General features: G+C 34.1%; 1 protein-coding gene across 1 annotated transcript in view; it reads right to left on the minus strand.

Moving 5' to 3' along the window:
- The window catches only part of LRPPRC (leucine rich pentatricopeptide repeat containing), a 105,607-nt gene that overhangs the window by 80,473 nt on the left and 12,132 nt on the right, over positions 1-13,002 (minus strand). The window contains exons 2-11 of the mRNA XM_024753499.1: positions 10,226-10,425; positions 8,808-8,930; positions 3,406-3,527; positions 3,243-3,301; positions 2,477-2,563; positions 1,735-1,861; positions 1,258-1,402; positions 799-944; positions 438-543; positions 249-356 (exon numbers count right to left, since the gene is read on the minus strand). Of these exons, the coding sequence (XP_024609267.1) occupies positions 249-356; positions 438-543; positions 799-944; positions 1,258-1,402; positions 1,735-1,861; positions 2,477-2,563; positions 3,243-3,301; positions 3,406-3,527; positions 8,808-8,930; positions 10,226-10,425 (1,223 nt within the window). The remainder of the gene's footprint in view (positions 1-248; positions 357-437; positions 544-798; positions 945-1,257; positions 1,403-1,734; positions 1,862-2,476; positions 2,564-3,242; positions 3,302-3,405; positions 3,528-8,807; positions 8,931-10,225; positions 10,426-13,002) is intronic.

Here is a 13,002-nt window from a genome sequence, read left to right on the forward strand (position 1 = left end):
AAAAGGGAGGGCCCCACAAGGAGAGGCCCCCGGCCCCCAAAAAAAAAAAAAAAAAAAAAAAAAGAAATTAAGATGAAAGAAATCCATTATGTTTGTTTTTTAAACGTTTACCTAATACTTTACTACGACTTAATTCTATTTTCTCATAAGATCTAATAAGCATGTTTTCCCAAATAATCAGATGTGTGTAGAAACTGTTATACTGGATATCTAAACCACTATTAAATCTGTAAAAGGTAAAACCTAACCTTGAACATTTTTCTCCTTCTGATGTCCAACCAGTAATGGCCAGAAATAATGAGTTCTGATAGGAAAACCTTCTTCCTTCAGAGCCTTCATTAGAGCTTTTGCCAAATCTGAAAGAGACACCATAAAATATTACAAAGCTACCCCAGCAAAACTTACTTATGTGGGTTTTAATTACGAGAATATAGTACCCATATTTTTGGCTAGTAAAGCACAGTGGAGTGTGAACTGGAAAGGAGATGTGTGCATCTGGGCTTCCTTTAACTTCTTACAGTAGTCTTTAAGCTTCTCTGCAGGCTAGAAAAGAAAGGCACCACATCAGCTGAATCTGCAAATATCCTACCATTTGACCTTCTGAAATATTCTACCACTTTTGAGATAAAAAATTTGAACTTCTCACCCTCTTTCTATCCAATAATCTTCCAACACAAAAACAAAGTTCTCTTAATATTTATAGTTGGTCTAATCTCATAATATGTTCTCTTATTTTAAAGAATATTGTTTCACTGCCAATTACATTGTCTACAAAGAAAAAATGGACTATGTAAATACCGTATTCATAGTCACACAGTGTCGTAAAAAGAAACTGCCAAAGTCACTCAGACTGTCTTCCCTTGATATAGGACATGCTAATAAAATCTGCAATGCTGTATCTTCCAATTTTTCTGTGACTAAAAGCAAAATGAGGTTCATTGTATCTGGAAAGAAAACAAAGACATCTTTTGTTACTGATTTGAACAATATTTCTACACTGCTACCAATATGAAAGACAAACTTATGAACTACAAATACCAAAAGGATTTATCTGCCTAAATAATAGTGAAATACTTCCAAATCAAAACATTCCCACGTATTCATTCACTCAAGTTTTTCAGTTTATTAAGCTGACTTTAAAAGAATCCTATGTTCATCTACCACAATACCCTATTGTTAAAGAATGCCCTTTCCATCATGTAAAAATAGTAATTCTTATTTTTAGAAAAATCATGAAAATAAAAATTGTAAAACTACCTGGAATATATCTTCTTTCATATGTAATTTTTTCCAAAATTTCTGAGACATATTGAGGATACCCAGCTTTACTGAAGCTAAAGATAATTTGCAATATATCACGATCCATAAGGTAAAGATCAGACTTCTCCACTTTCTCCAGGGTCTATAGACAGTTCCAGAAATTAGAAGAACAAGTTAGACACAAGTTTTTTTTTTTATTAGAGCTAAATAAATTAAAATACCAAGATTTAAAAATATTAGAAACACATACCATCTAAAGGTTTAAGACTTCTTTTATGAAACAGAGAAACATTCTATTCCAACAATAACTGTTACATCAACACCAAAGTACTGAACTACAGTAAGAATTCTCCTTCAAGACTGTCTACAAGAGATATCTTTAAAAACATATAAACTACACTTTTCTGCATCCTGCAAAATGTAGCACAGTTTATACAAATGATTTTAAAGTATGTTTATTTATATAAGTCACACCTGTTTAACATGGTCAATGTCACCCTTCTCAGCATATGCATTCAACAGTGCTAGGTATGTGTCTGGACCAGGCTCAATTCCAGCCTCTTTCATCACTGTGAGAATATTTTCTGCATTCTCCATATCTCTGTAAGTTAATTCAAAGAAAATAAAATAGATTACCATAATACTGCCAAATGTCATATCATTTAATCTAGAATGTATTACTTACGCTTACTAAAATTCTTAAGTACCATTTAGAATCATAACATCAGAAAAGAATAAATACATATTAAACTGGTAACAGATTTCTGAAATAATAAAGATCATAAACATCTCAAATTTTTATAGGTGACTTTTCCCAAAGAGAAACCAAATTAAATAATAATTACATAGACATTAAATAACGTGCCCTCTTTCACTTGGTATGTTGTCACTTAAATTTACCTTTTTAGGAAAGAATAACATTTAGTAAATTATTCTTCAAAAATAAAAATATTTTCCAGGTCACTAGCAGAGTAGTTAATAAACTTTACAAAGTCAGTTACTTTGGATCAAGTCCAATTTTTAAAACTGAAATCTTCAAATAAAAGTTTGATGAAACAGATAAATTTAAGAATAATTTATTTTAAGATGTGCATGTTCTACCACACACACTCAAGATTTTTTTTGAGAGGTAGATAAACATAGTTTAAGAATTTTCCACAATAATTTTCTGTAATTTAAATCTCACTTGAGAATAAAACCTTAGGTGGAACATTACCCAGCTCTTGCATGCCCTGTAACAAGAGCACTGAATACTGCCTCTGTGACTGGAAGATCCTTAGTTTTCATAAATCCAAGAATCTTGCTGCAACAAAAGAGAAATAAAAATACTTCTTAGAAATACACATGAAAAACACCTTTTACAACATGTGCACACAAAATTCCACTCCCTGAAGTTCTATCAATAGTCTTGAAGTACTCTTGTTAAAAACAGTAGGTAAGTTTTAAAAATCTGATTGTTTCTTCTGTACTAATTAACCTTTAAAAAGCATAAAGTTTAGTGATTCATTTCATTAAAAATGAGATTGTACATTTCAATTTATTCCTTATTTCCTAAACCCTCCATCCAAAAGTATTAATAAATTTTACATGAGCAGAGAAATGTCATAACTAATTTTATACAAATCACTGAAAAAAGAGAATATTATCAGTTTTATAAATGAATACAGTGAAAATGGTTAAGAACATTTACTTTTGGAAACAGCAATTAAAAAAAAAGTAAAGCCAGCTTTGTACCTCAACAATTTTAAACTTCTGCTCCAGTAAATGAAATTTTTAATTAAAACAGCAATTTTCAATTACATTTCCCCTTTTACAAAATTTTATATTTTATCTAAGTCATATGACCAAATTTGCTAGGTTAAAATACTTCTGAAATAATTTTCTTACTAAGTAGAAACTTAGAAAAAAAAGAATGAAAATATTCTAGGTTTACAAGACTTACAAATTTGTTGGCTTAAACATACATTTATAGAACTACATACCTGGCACCTTCAATATCTCCCATATTACAGTAAGCAGCAATCAACCTTTGGTATGTCACCTGTCAATGAAATGGACCAGTTAATACTGCCTAAAAAATTTTTTTTTCTGGGTAAAAATAAAAGTGGATATGACCAATAAACATTTATAATAGCAACTACTTACTCGATTTGGTTGAATGTTTGCTTTCTCCATTTTTTCCAAGAAGTCAGTTGGTGAAAATTTATACTCATTTTGAAGGTAGACTTTAAGCAAAGCATTATAGTGACTTACATCATACACAGTACCTACAAATGAAATTTAAATCAAATTTTTAGAAGATCACTTAAAGTCATACCCTTTAACACAACTGAAATATGTGCACTTAAACGTAACAAACAAGGAGGGTAAAATGATCACTTCAGCATTATACCCCATATTTAGACCCACCTATATAGAAATTCTGCCAGAACAGAGGAAACTAAGTATACAAGAGAGTAATTACTGAATTAATGGACAGTTACAAGTAACTGCCTATTCAAGGATTAAAAGTTCTCTTACTTATGAAGCATAGTATTCCCTTCCTGTTAGAAAATGCTGACAAAACCCCTGTATTTTTTTTAACATCTTTATTGGAGTATAATTGCTTTACAATGCTGTGTTAGTTTCTGCTTTATAACAAAGTGAATCAGCTATACATATACATATATCCCCATATCGCCACCCTCTTGAGTCTCCCTCCCACCCTCCCTATCCCACCCCTCTAGGTGGTCACAAAGCACCAAGCTCATCTCACTGTGCTATGCGGCTGCTTCCCACTAGCTATTTTACATTTGGTAGTGTATATATGTCCATGCCACTGTCTCACTTCTTCCCAGCTTACCCTTAGTAAGACCCCTACATTTAAAGTGGCTGAAAGATTTTTCCTTATAAAGCAGTCCTTGCCACATTACAGATACCCTGAGATGGATGAATTGTGACTGCAGTTGTTATATACAGGTAGGACTGTGCTAACAATTTTGCTTATTTACTAACCAGGCTACTCAGTGTTTGAAGGCTCCATTTCCACTCCATTTCTAGTTGCTGAACACCATTTCTAGTCTGCTATTGTTAATTACCTGTATTCCAATGCCCTTTGTTTTCTGTTTTTTGTTTTTGTTTTTGTTTTGCGGTACGCGGGCCTCTCACTGCCGTGGCCTCTCCCGTTGCGGAGCACAGGCTCCGGACACGCAGGCTCAGCGGCCATGGCTCACAGGCCCAGCCACTCCGTGGCATGTGGGATCCCCCCTGACCAGGGCACGAACCCGTGTGCCCCGCATCGGCAGGCGGACTCTCAACCACTGCGCCACCAGGGAAGCCCTCTTTCTATGTTTATCTTGCCTAAGGCCCTATCAATTAAGGTTACCACTCAGCCTTACTATACCAACGCACAACATGACATCAGGGTTACCATATCAATACAGTGCTAACATGTTTTACTCAATTGTCAGGAATTAAATTTTATATCTTTATTCAACTGCCTGTGGCTACACAGGCCTGTGGTGTCAGTTTGACATTCAAAGCAGTAGAGTGCAGTTCTATTAAATGAAAACTTGTTTTTAACCTTAGACATGTAGTGTATTTACTATGTTTCAGGCACTGTACTAAGTGCTCTGCATACAGAGGTTGAATTATTCTTCACAACAGCTTTCAGGAAGGTACTGTTATCATCCCCATCTTACAGATTAGGAAAACTGACTCTTCCATTTACCCAAGGCCACAAGGCTAGTATGTGACCATAAATTTGAATGTAGGTAGTCTGCCTTGAGAGCCCAATCTCTTAACCATTGTAATACTTTATACAGGGCCTTATAGGAAACCATATGCAAGTCCACATCTGTAATATAATTATGCAACAGGGTTACCATGTAGTGTCTGAGAACTTTCAAAAAACCATCAACTCAAGCTGAACTCTAACAATGGTTGGCTACAGCTCTAAGGCTCAGGAAGTTATATTCTATAATTTTATAAAGGTATTTACTCTAGTGTGCTGGAAAAGCTGAGGAAACTGCTGAAAATCCAGATAAGTAACATCTACTCTGGATTTTCATACAGATTTTAGTCAAGATCAATGTTAACATAACTCAAGTGGGTTTTATTTCTTTATTTCTGCCACACTGACATTGTTCTACAGATGACAAAAACGTTTCTGTGAACTTCAGTAAAAATTTTATCCCCATATTTACTATTATGACTAGTTAATTTCATGGGTCATTTCTTGAAGAATAATTTTTAAAAAATACATAGTGTATCTTTCATAGAGTGAATTAAAATCTTTAAAATTTAAATTAAAAACTCAAAGTTTAGGGACATAATCCTAAAATATCTTACTTTAATAATCAAAAGCTATATAATAGCATTTCCTTATATATCTTACCATATACCCTTATACCTCTAATACTATCTCATGACTCTGGCTCTGCTGTCCATTACTTTTAATGTTTTAATATTATGTTCTTGTTCAATCTCGTTATGTAATAATTTTGTAAATTGTCATCCACTTACATTTATCTTATACTTAATTTTGTTCAAACCTGAAAGAATATCCTAAAATATTACTATTTTAGATAAAAGCCAGGTTTCTTGCTAGATTAGTGCTCATCCATTGGTGTATTTTGGATAATTATTCGCTCTTCCATGTATTACCTTGTGCTTGCCCACAGTATAAGTTACCTGCCACTTTTCTGTCATCTCACAGGGCTTTTTATGTGTAGTTATGTTAATTAGCTTGACATTTTACTGTTCAAGAAAAATACGGTGTCATCTGAAAACTTTAAGATGTCATTATATAGTTCCCTTCATTAAGATTATATAAATATATTAAATGTGGACCTGTCCTTAATACCAATACTTAAAAACATGTTTGCACTTTTTTGTTCAGAGTAGTTTTTATCCCTCCCTACCTTTGTCTCTAAACCAGAGTTCTAGTGATCAAGGTTTTTTGCAATCCCAAATAGATTAACAGCCTTTGTAAGAAATAGTTTTCTAAAAAATTTACATCTATCTTTTTCCAAAATGTGATTATTTTCTTAGAGAGTTTTTTTTAAGTTAGATTTGACTGACTGGCCCCAAGAGTGGAACTGGGTGTCTGGGGAACATAGGTCAAAGCCTTTCACTATAAACTTTATTGAACCTTTTGCATTCGAACCATGTTAATACTAATAGATTTACTATTTAATGAAGTAGAATTTGAATTTTTTTGAAGTCAAGTTAAATTTGCTTGAACATTTTCTACAATTTCAACTATTACTACCTTAGTACCCAACATGTGCAAAACACTGGAAGGTTCATGACAAAGATCTAAATATGAATAAGATAAGATCATCAGCCTTCAAGAGAAGAGTATCTATTAAAAAGACAAATTCAGGGACTTCCCTGGTGGCGCAGTGGTTAAGAGTCCACTTGCCAGTACAGGGGACACAGGTTCGATCCCTGGTCCAGGAAGATCCCACATGCCGTGGAGCAACTAAGCTCGTGTGCCACAACTGCTGAGACCGCGTGCCACAACTACTGTAACCCACATGCCTACAGCCCGTGCTCCGCAACAAGAAAACCCACAATGAGAAGTCCACACACCACAACACAGAGTAGCTGCCACTCACTGCAACTAGAGAAAGCCCGCATTCAGCAACGAAGACCCAATGCAGCCAAAGAAAAAAAAAAAGACAAATTCACAATTCTAATGCAGGAAACTGATGAGACACTAATTGGGATTGGAGGTAAAACTCTAGAAAGCAGGGATTTAAATTATAGCTTGAAAAATGGATTGACTTAAAGAGTAAGAAACAAAAGAACACTCCAGAAAAGATAAATAACCTGAATTAAAAAACTTAAGGAGACATATATTATCATGATGTGGCCAAGAAGTACACCAGAAGTAATTCTATTTTTAAAAATTTAGGGTTTCCCTGGTGGCACAGTGGTTGAGAGTCCGCCTGCCGATGCAGGGGACACGGGTTCGTGCCCTGGTCCGGGAAAATCCCACATGCCACAGAGCGGCCAGGCCCGTGAACCATGGCCGCTGAGCCTGCGCATCCGGAGCCTGTGCTCCGCAACAGGAGAGGCCACAACAGTGAGAGGCCCGCGTATCACAAAAAAAAAAAAAAAAAATTTAGCATATGGCAACATTGAAATGAGAGCCTATCATTTCCAGACTAAAGGGGACTAAAGAATCCCCTTTAGTCTGGAAAACGCAGTTCCAGTCTCGGATCTGTCACAGCTCATTCTGTAACTTTGGACATATTGCCTAAGCTAAAAAATCTCTTACAGCTTAAAAAAAGTCTGTGAACAAGAGTCACGGTAGCAATCTACCAGGTTTCTAACAATATTAATTCAACAACTAGTTAACAAGTGTAATAAGTTCAAAGCATTATTCTACTGGCAAAGAGAAAAACAAAGATGTTATGAATTCTACTCTCACAAAGGATATACAGTATAGAGAGAAGACATGTTTGTGAACAATTATAATAGAAAGTAATGCGTGTCTATCTTTCTATTGAGGTATTAATGTTATGACTACTATGTAAGGGCTCTTTTCTATTTTAGAATATAACCATTCTCACAAATATTTCTCCCAGTTCAACAGGTGTTTTTAAATTATGTGACTTACTGACATATAGATATTTCTAGTTTGCTTTGTTAAGATTTTCTTAAATCAGGAATGAACACTGAATTTTATCAAATGATCTTTTAAACTATTTTACTTTTTGAATAGGTACTATTCATAGCCCCAAAATGAAAAAGTATAAAAGGGTATAGGATAATCAACTATAATTTTTTTTAAAAGTATAGAGTAAAAATTGTATCTAGTGTTTATCATCCTTCCAGAAATATTTTAATATCATATGCACATACACATATAAACATTTTCCTTCAGAATGGTATCAAATTATACACTCTGTTCTGCATCTTAATTTTTAATTATATTTTGGAGAAAACCCCACATTAGTATATGAAGAACTCCATTCTTTTAATGGTTGCACCGTATTCCATTTTACAGACACTCCATAATTTATTTAACCAAACCTCTAGTGAGGGACATTAGAGTTGGTTCCAATTTTTACTTTTGCAAACAAGCTACAATGAAGAATATCCTTTTGCACGTGTGAGTATATCTATCTAAACTCTAACAGACTATGTTGTACACCTCGAGTTAATATAATATTGTAAATCAACTGTACGTCAAAAGGAATTTTTTTAAGTATAAACATATTAAAACACTGAAATGCTTGATATGTTAATAAATTCTAACAAATAGAAATGCTTGGTCAAATAGTATGTGCACTTATAACTTTGACAGACTAAATGTCTTTCTACTTCGTTCTTTTTAACTTACCCTAAAAGTAATACTTGTTATGAAAAATTATTTTATTCTTAATGCCCCTAGATGTCACTATAACTCACCAAATAAGTCATATCACAAAAAAATATGAATCAAGTAAAACCCTTCCATAAAACTGAACTACAGCATTTATGAAAAGAAATTCTTTTTTACTAAAAGAAAAAGTATCTACACCCTTTATACACATCATATATTCATACAATCATACCCAATTTCTGAAGTTTGTCCCATATCCTATGAGCAAATTCTGTTCTCTCTGAGAGCTTTAGTTCAGGCAAGAGAGAACCACAGCTGCGCAGCAGAAGCAAGGCTTGATTACCACCTCGGCTACCTATGAAAACAGGTTAACGTATAATATTTAACATAGTATCAATACCATGCAGATAAATATCAAAACTTAAGTTGAAATCTGTAAATATTTTAAAATCTCCTGCCTCACTAAAGATAATATTAAAAGAGTACTCATACATCAGAAAAATCCTATCCCAATCAACAAGTATCACTTACAATGTTACTACAAGTTTTTAAAACTGATCTGTTTTCTTAGGGAAGCTAAGATTATAAATCTATACAATCTGCAAGACTACGAAGAACCTAGTGTTCACTGCAATAGAAAGGCTAAACTTCTCAGTATCTTATGAAAATAGTACAAAGCAGTACAATTAAAACCCAAGAATATCCAACTTAGATTTATAATCCTCTACAAAATATTAACTTCCTTCTCCCTTTATCCACATGTCTCTGAAAACTGACTTTAAAACAAAAACAAACCACTTATTTCATGATTCCATTTATACAAAGTATCCAGGATAAGCAAATCTACAAGGAAGTACACTAGTGGTTGCCTAGGGCTGGAAGGGATGGAGGTCTAGGGACTGATGTTGAGGAGTATGGAGGTTTCTTTTGGGGGTGATAAAAATGTTCTAAAATTGACTGCGGTGATAGCCATACAACTCAATAAATCAAAGAGAGAAAATGATAAAAACTGTCTTTAAATGCAAATTATTACTGATACTTCTTTAGTATCCCTCATCATTAGATTCTACAGCTTAATGTGACTGAAATCATGGATGGGCTTTGGGAAGCTGGTGAATGCTCTCAAACTATATACAAAATTATGTGTGTGGCTTGCACGTGGGCTTTTGTGTGAGCATATGTGGTTAGGGTTTTTTTTGGGGGGGTGTTGAGGGCAAGTTTCTATCAGATTATCAAAGTTGCATAAGTGACTCAAATAAATTTTAATAGCTAAGTGAAAATGAAAGGGAAATAGTGATTATCAGTCTTTCTGGGAATTTGTCATATGTGATTATCTTAGGGAAAGCAGACACTATACAATAGAAAATAAGAAAAACTAATATCTTCCAAGAAAATTTACCACTCAAAGTGATTCCTTCATAAACTGGGGGAAAAGACCATTTTTATTTGCTGATTTTGAAATAAACATGCAAAACAAAATGTTTTACTCAAAACTTTGCTCTGATGAGTTGGAAAAACAGATCACAATCATAACATAAAATCATGAATAGAAATAACAAAATTTGAAGTATCAAGTAATGTGCTCTATAATGAGCTTACCACCAAACCAGTACTTAAGTTCAACTTTTTGAACAGAAAATCTTGAAATACCTGAGTGGCAGGTGTTATCAAAGACTTTTTGTAGAAGAGTCTTAGGGATGCGGCCAGTTCTTCGAACAGAATTATCTAGCCTCATTAGAGCCCAATCAAACTGACTGGTATTCCTTCTATGAGAAGAAGTGGCCTCCTCTTGAAGATAATTCTTTTTTTCAGCAGCAATGGCATACAGCCTGGCTTGGCTCAGTAGCTCTCTACAAAATGAAAGACAATTAGAAATAAACTATGTCAACTACTAACCACATAGGTCATCTTTGTGAGTAAAATTTATACAAAGCTTTCTTATTAGTTACTAAATACCTAAATTCATAGCACAATACAAAAATGCACAGAGAAGTATAAATTGGTAGGGAAGAAAGTTTAGACCTTTGCTTTAAATGAAGTCACATGCACATAAATTGCATGCAAATTAACCTCTTGAATAACTGTTTGACAATGTCTGGATAACTTTTCACATGGAATCAACTCAAACTAAGACAATAATACAGTATGTATTAAGTGTTTTTAAATCTCCCTTAACCAAAACCAAGTCAGTGAAGGAAAATGAAGATTATGCTACAAAGCTCTTCTCACCTCTACAAATGAGACAAGAGATCTAAAATATATCTAAAATTCTGAAGAATTCTAAAGCATTCTTCAAATGCTTTCCAGGTGTTGCTTATGAATTATTAAGAAGACCAATTTCCAAGTTAAAATTATACATTTTAAAGGATCATTAACAATGAAAGAATTTCCCATCTTTCTAAATAAATCTGAAACATTTTATACTGATGTTTCAACTCTCAATTCATATGTCAAAATGCTAACTGTATACTTTTCTAATCATTTTAACAACTGCAACCAACAAATATAAAACTAGATTTCTGCTGTTAAACATCATTAATTTGGGGAAAGTCAAAAGGAAAAAAAATTAAGGTCAGACTAGTACATGTGTGTTTACAAAAAGCAAACAACCTTTAAACCATTCAACATTTTAATAAAACAGGTCTAGCATGCAGACCAAATGCTCCAAAATGTGAAATCAGAGGTATTCTACGCTGTAGAAATAGGCTCTACCTGATTTACAAACATCAAACTTAGAAATAATCCTTATGTGTGAAGGAAACCCTGTCATAAATCTTTGAATTGAATTTAAACTCTTTCTGTGCATTCAAATCTCACACAAAATTATCTAATTCTCAGAGATTTACATCTTTACCCCAAATATCTTAGACTTTTCAGAAGTAGCCAGTAAGTATAACTAAATAATACTAAGTATATAGTAACTAACTATAATGTAAAAACACTCTACTTACTAATTTGAGAATGCGTTTAGGATGACAATCACATTTTTCTAGCATGTGCACATTTTTTACCAAAATTACCAAAATCAATATTTACATACTAGTGAGTTTAAAAATAAAATTGTTGACTTCCTATCCTATGTTATTAACCTGGAAAACCAGTCACAAACTGAATGATTAAGTACCTGATGTTACATTAAAGAAAGCTACACCAGTAGTTTCACAACAAGGTTATGTAAAACACAGAGGCAGTAACTGATATTCGACTAGAAATTCTACCACTGTGACCTGGGACAAATCACAACCACTCTGGCCATAAATGATTCCACCTATGTAAATCAGTAGACTGGAAAACAATGGAAAAAGTCAAAATAGTAACTAAACAAGACAATGTCTTATCTTGTTTAGTTAAGAAGCCTAATGATCAGCACTTGTAGATGGCTAATTGATTAAAGTTAGTTAAATGAACTGAATTAATTAAATGCTAGATTTTTACCTATAAACCACAGAAGATACATGCCTACATATACTTATCCCTTATTTTCAAAAGTTTTCTCTGGCTGTTTGTCTGGCTGTTACTAACCTATGCCCTTGTTAGTCAGGCAAACACAAAATATTATTTTAAATCACCTAGAACAATGTGTCAGGTTCAGGAGAGTGTGCAATAATATTGTTCAACAATGAAAGCTAAATAACATAAGAGATTTCAAAATTGTAGTGAAGTGTATTTGTCAATGTTTTTTACACAACCCAAATCTGATAAACTGTGAAGGGGCATAAAAATAAAACCTCTGTTTAAAATGCAGTTTCAAAATGTAAGATCAGGGACCTCCCTGGTAGTCCAGTGGGTAAAACTCTGCGCTCCCAATGCAGGGGGCCCGAGTTCGATCCCTGGTCAGGGAACTAGATCCCGCATGCATGCCGCAACTAAGAGTCCACATGCCACAACCAAGACCCTGTGCAACCAAAATAAATAAATAAATATTAAAAAATAAAATAAAATGTAAGATCAAACAAACACAAATAAAATCCAGGCAGAAAACAGAGACATTAATAAACCAGCACTGCATGCTGAACATTCTAAAGCTAATTTTTCTCACAAAATAAATCTTTAATGCTGCTAAGTCTCCTTCACGTGTGTTTGGCTTTAATTAGTTAAGTCAAAATATGAATCTACTATAAAATAAACTGGGGAGGGGAAGAGTTACATATTTAAATCAAAGGATTCTTCACTCTTCAAAAGGATTCTCCAGGGCTTCCCTGGTGGCGCAGTGGTTGAGAGTCCACCTGTCGATGCAGGGGACACGGGTTCGTGCCCCGGCCCGGGAAGATCCCACATGCCGCGGATCGGCTGGGCCCGTGAGCCGTGGCCGCTGAGCCTGCGCGTCCGGAGCCAGTGCTCCGCAATGGGAGAGGCCACAACAGTGAGAGGCCCACGTACCACAAAAAAAAAAAAAAAAAAATGGTTCTGCTTTTCTTCCCTCACTG

The sequence above is a fragment of the Neophocaena asiaeorientalis genome, unplaced genomic scaffold, assembly GCF_003031525.2.
Source record: "Neophocaena asiaeorientalis asiaeorientalis breed wild unplaced genomic scaffold, Neophocaena_asiaeorientalis_V1.1 scaffold171, whole genome shotgun sequence".
Lineage (NCBI taxonomy): Eukaryota > Metazoa > Chordata > Mammalia > Artiodactyla > Phocoenidae > Neophocaena > Neophocaena asiaeorientalis.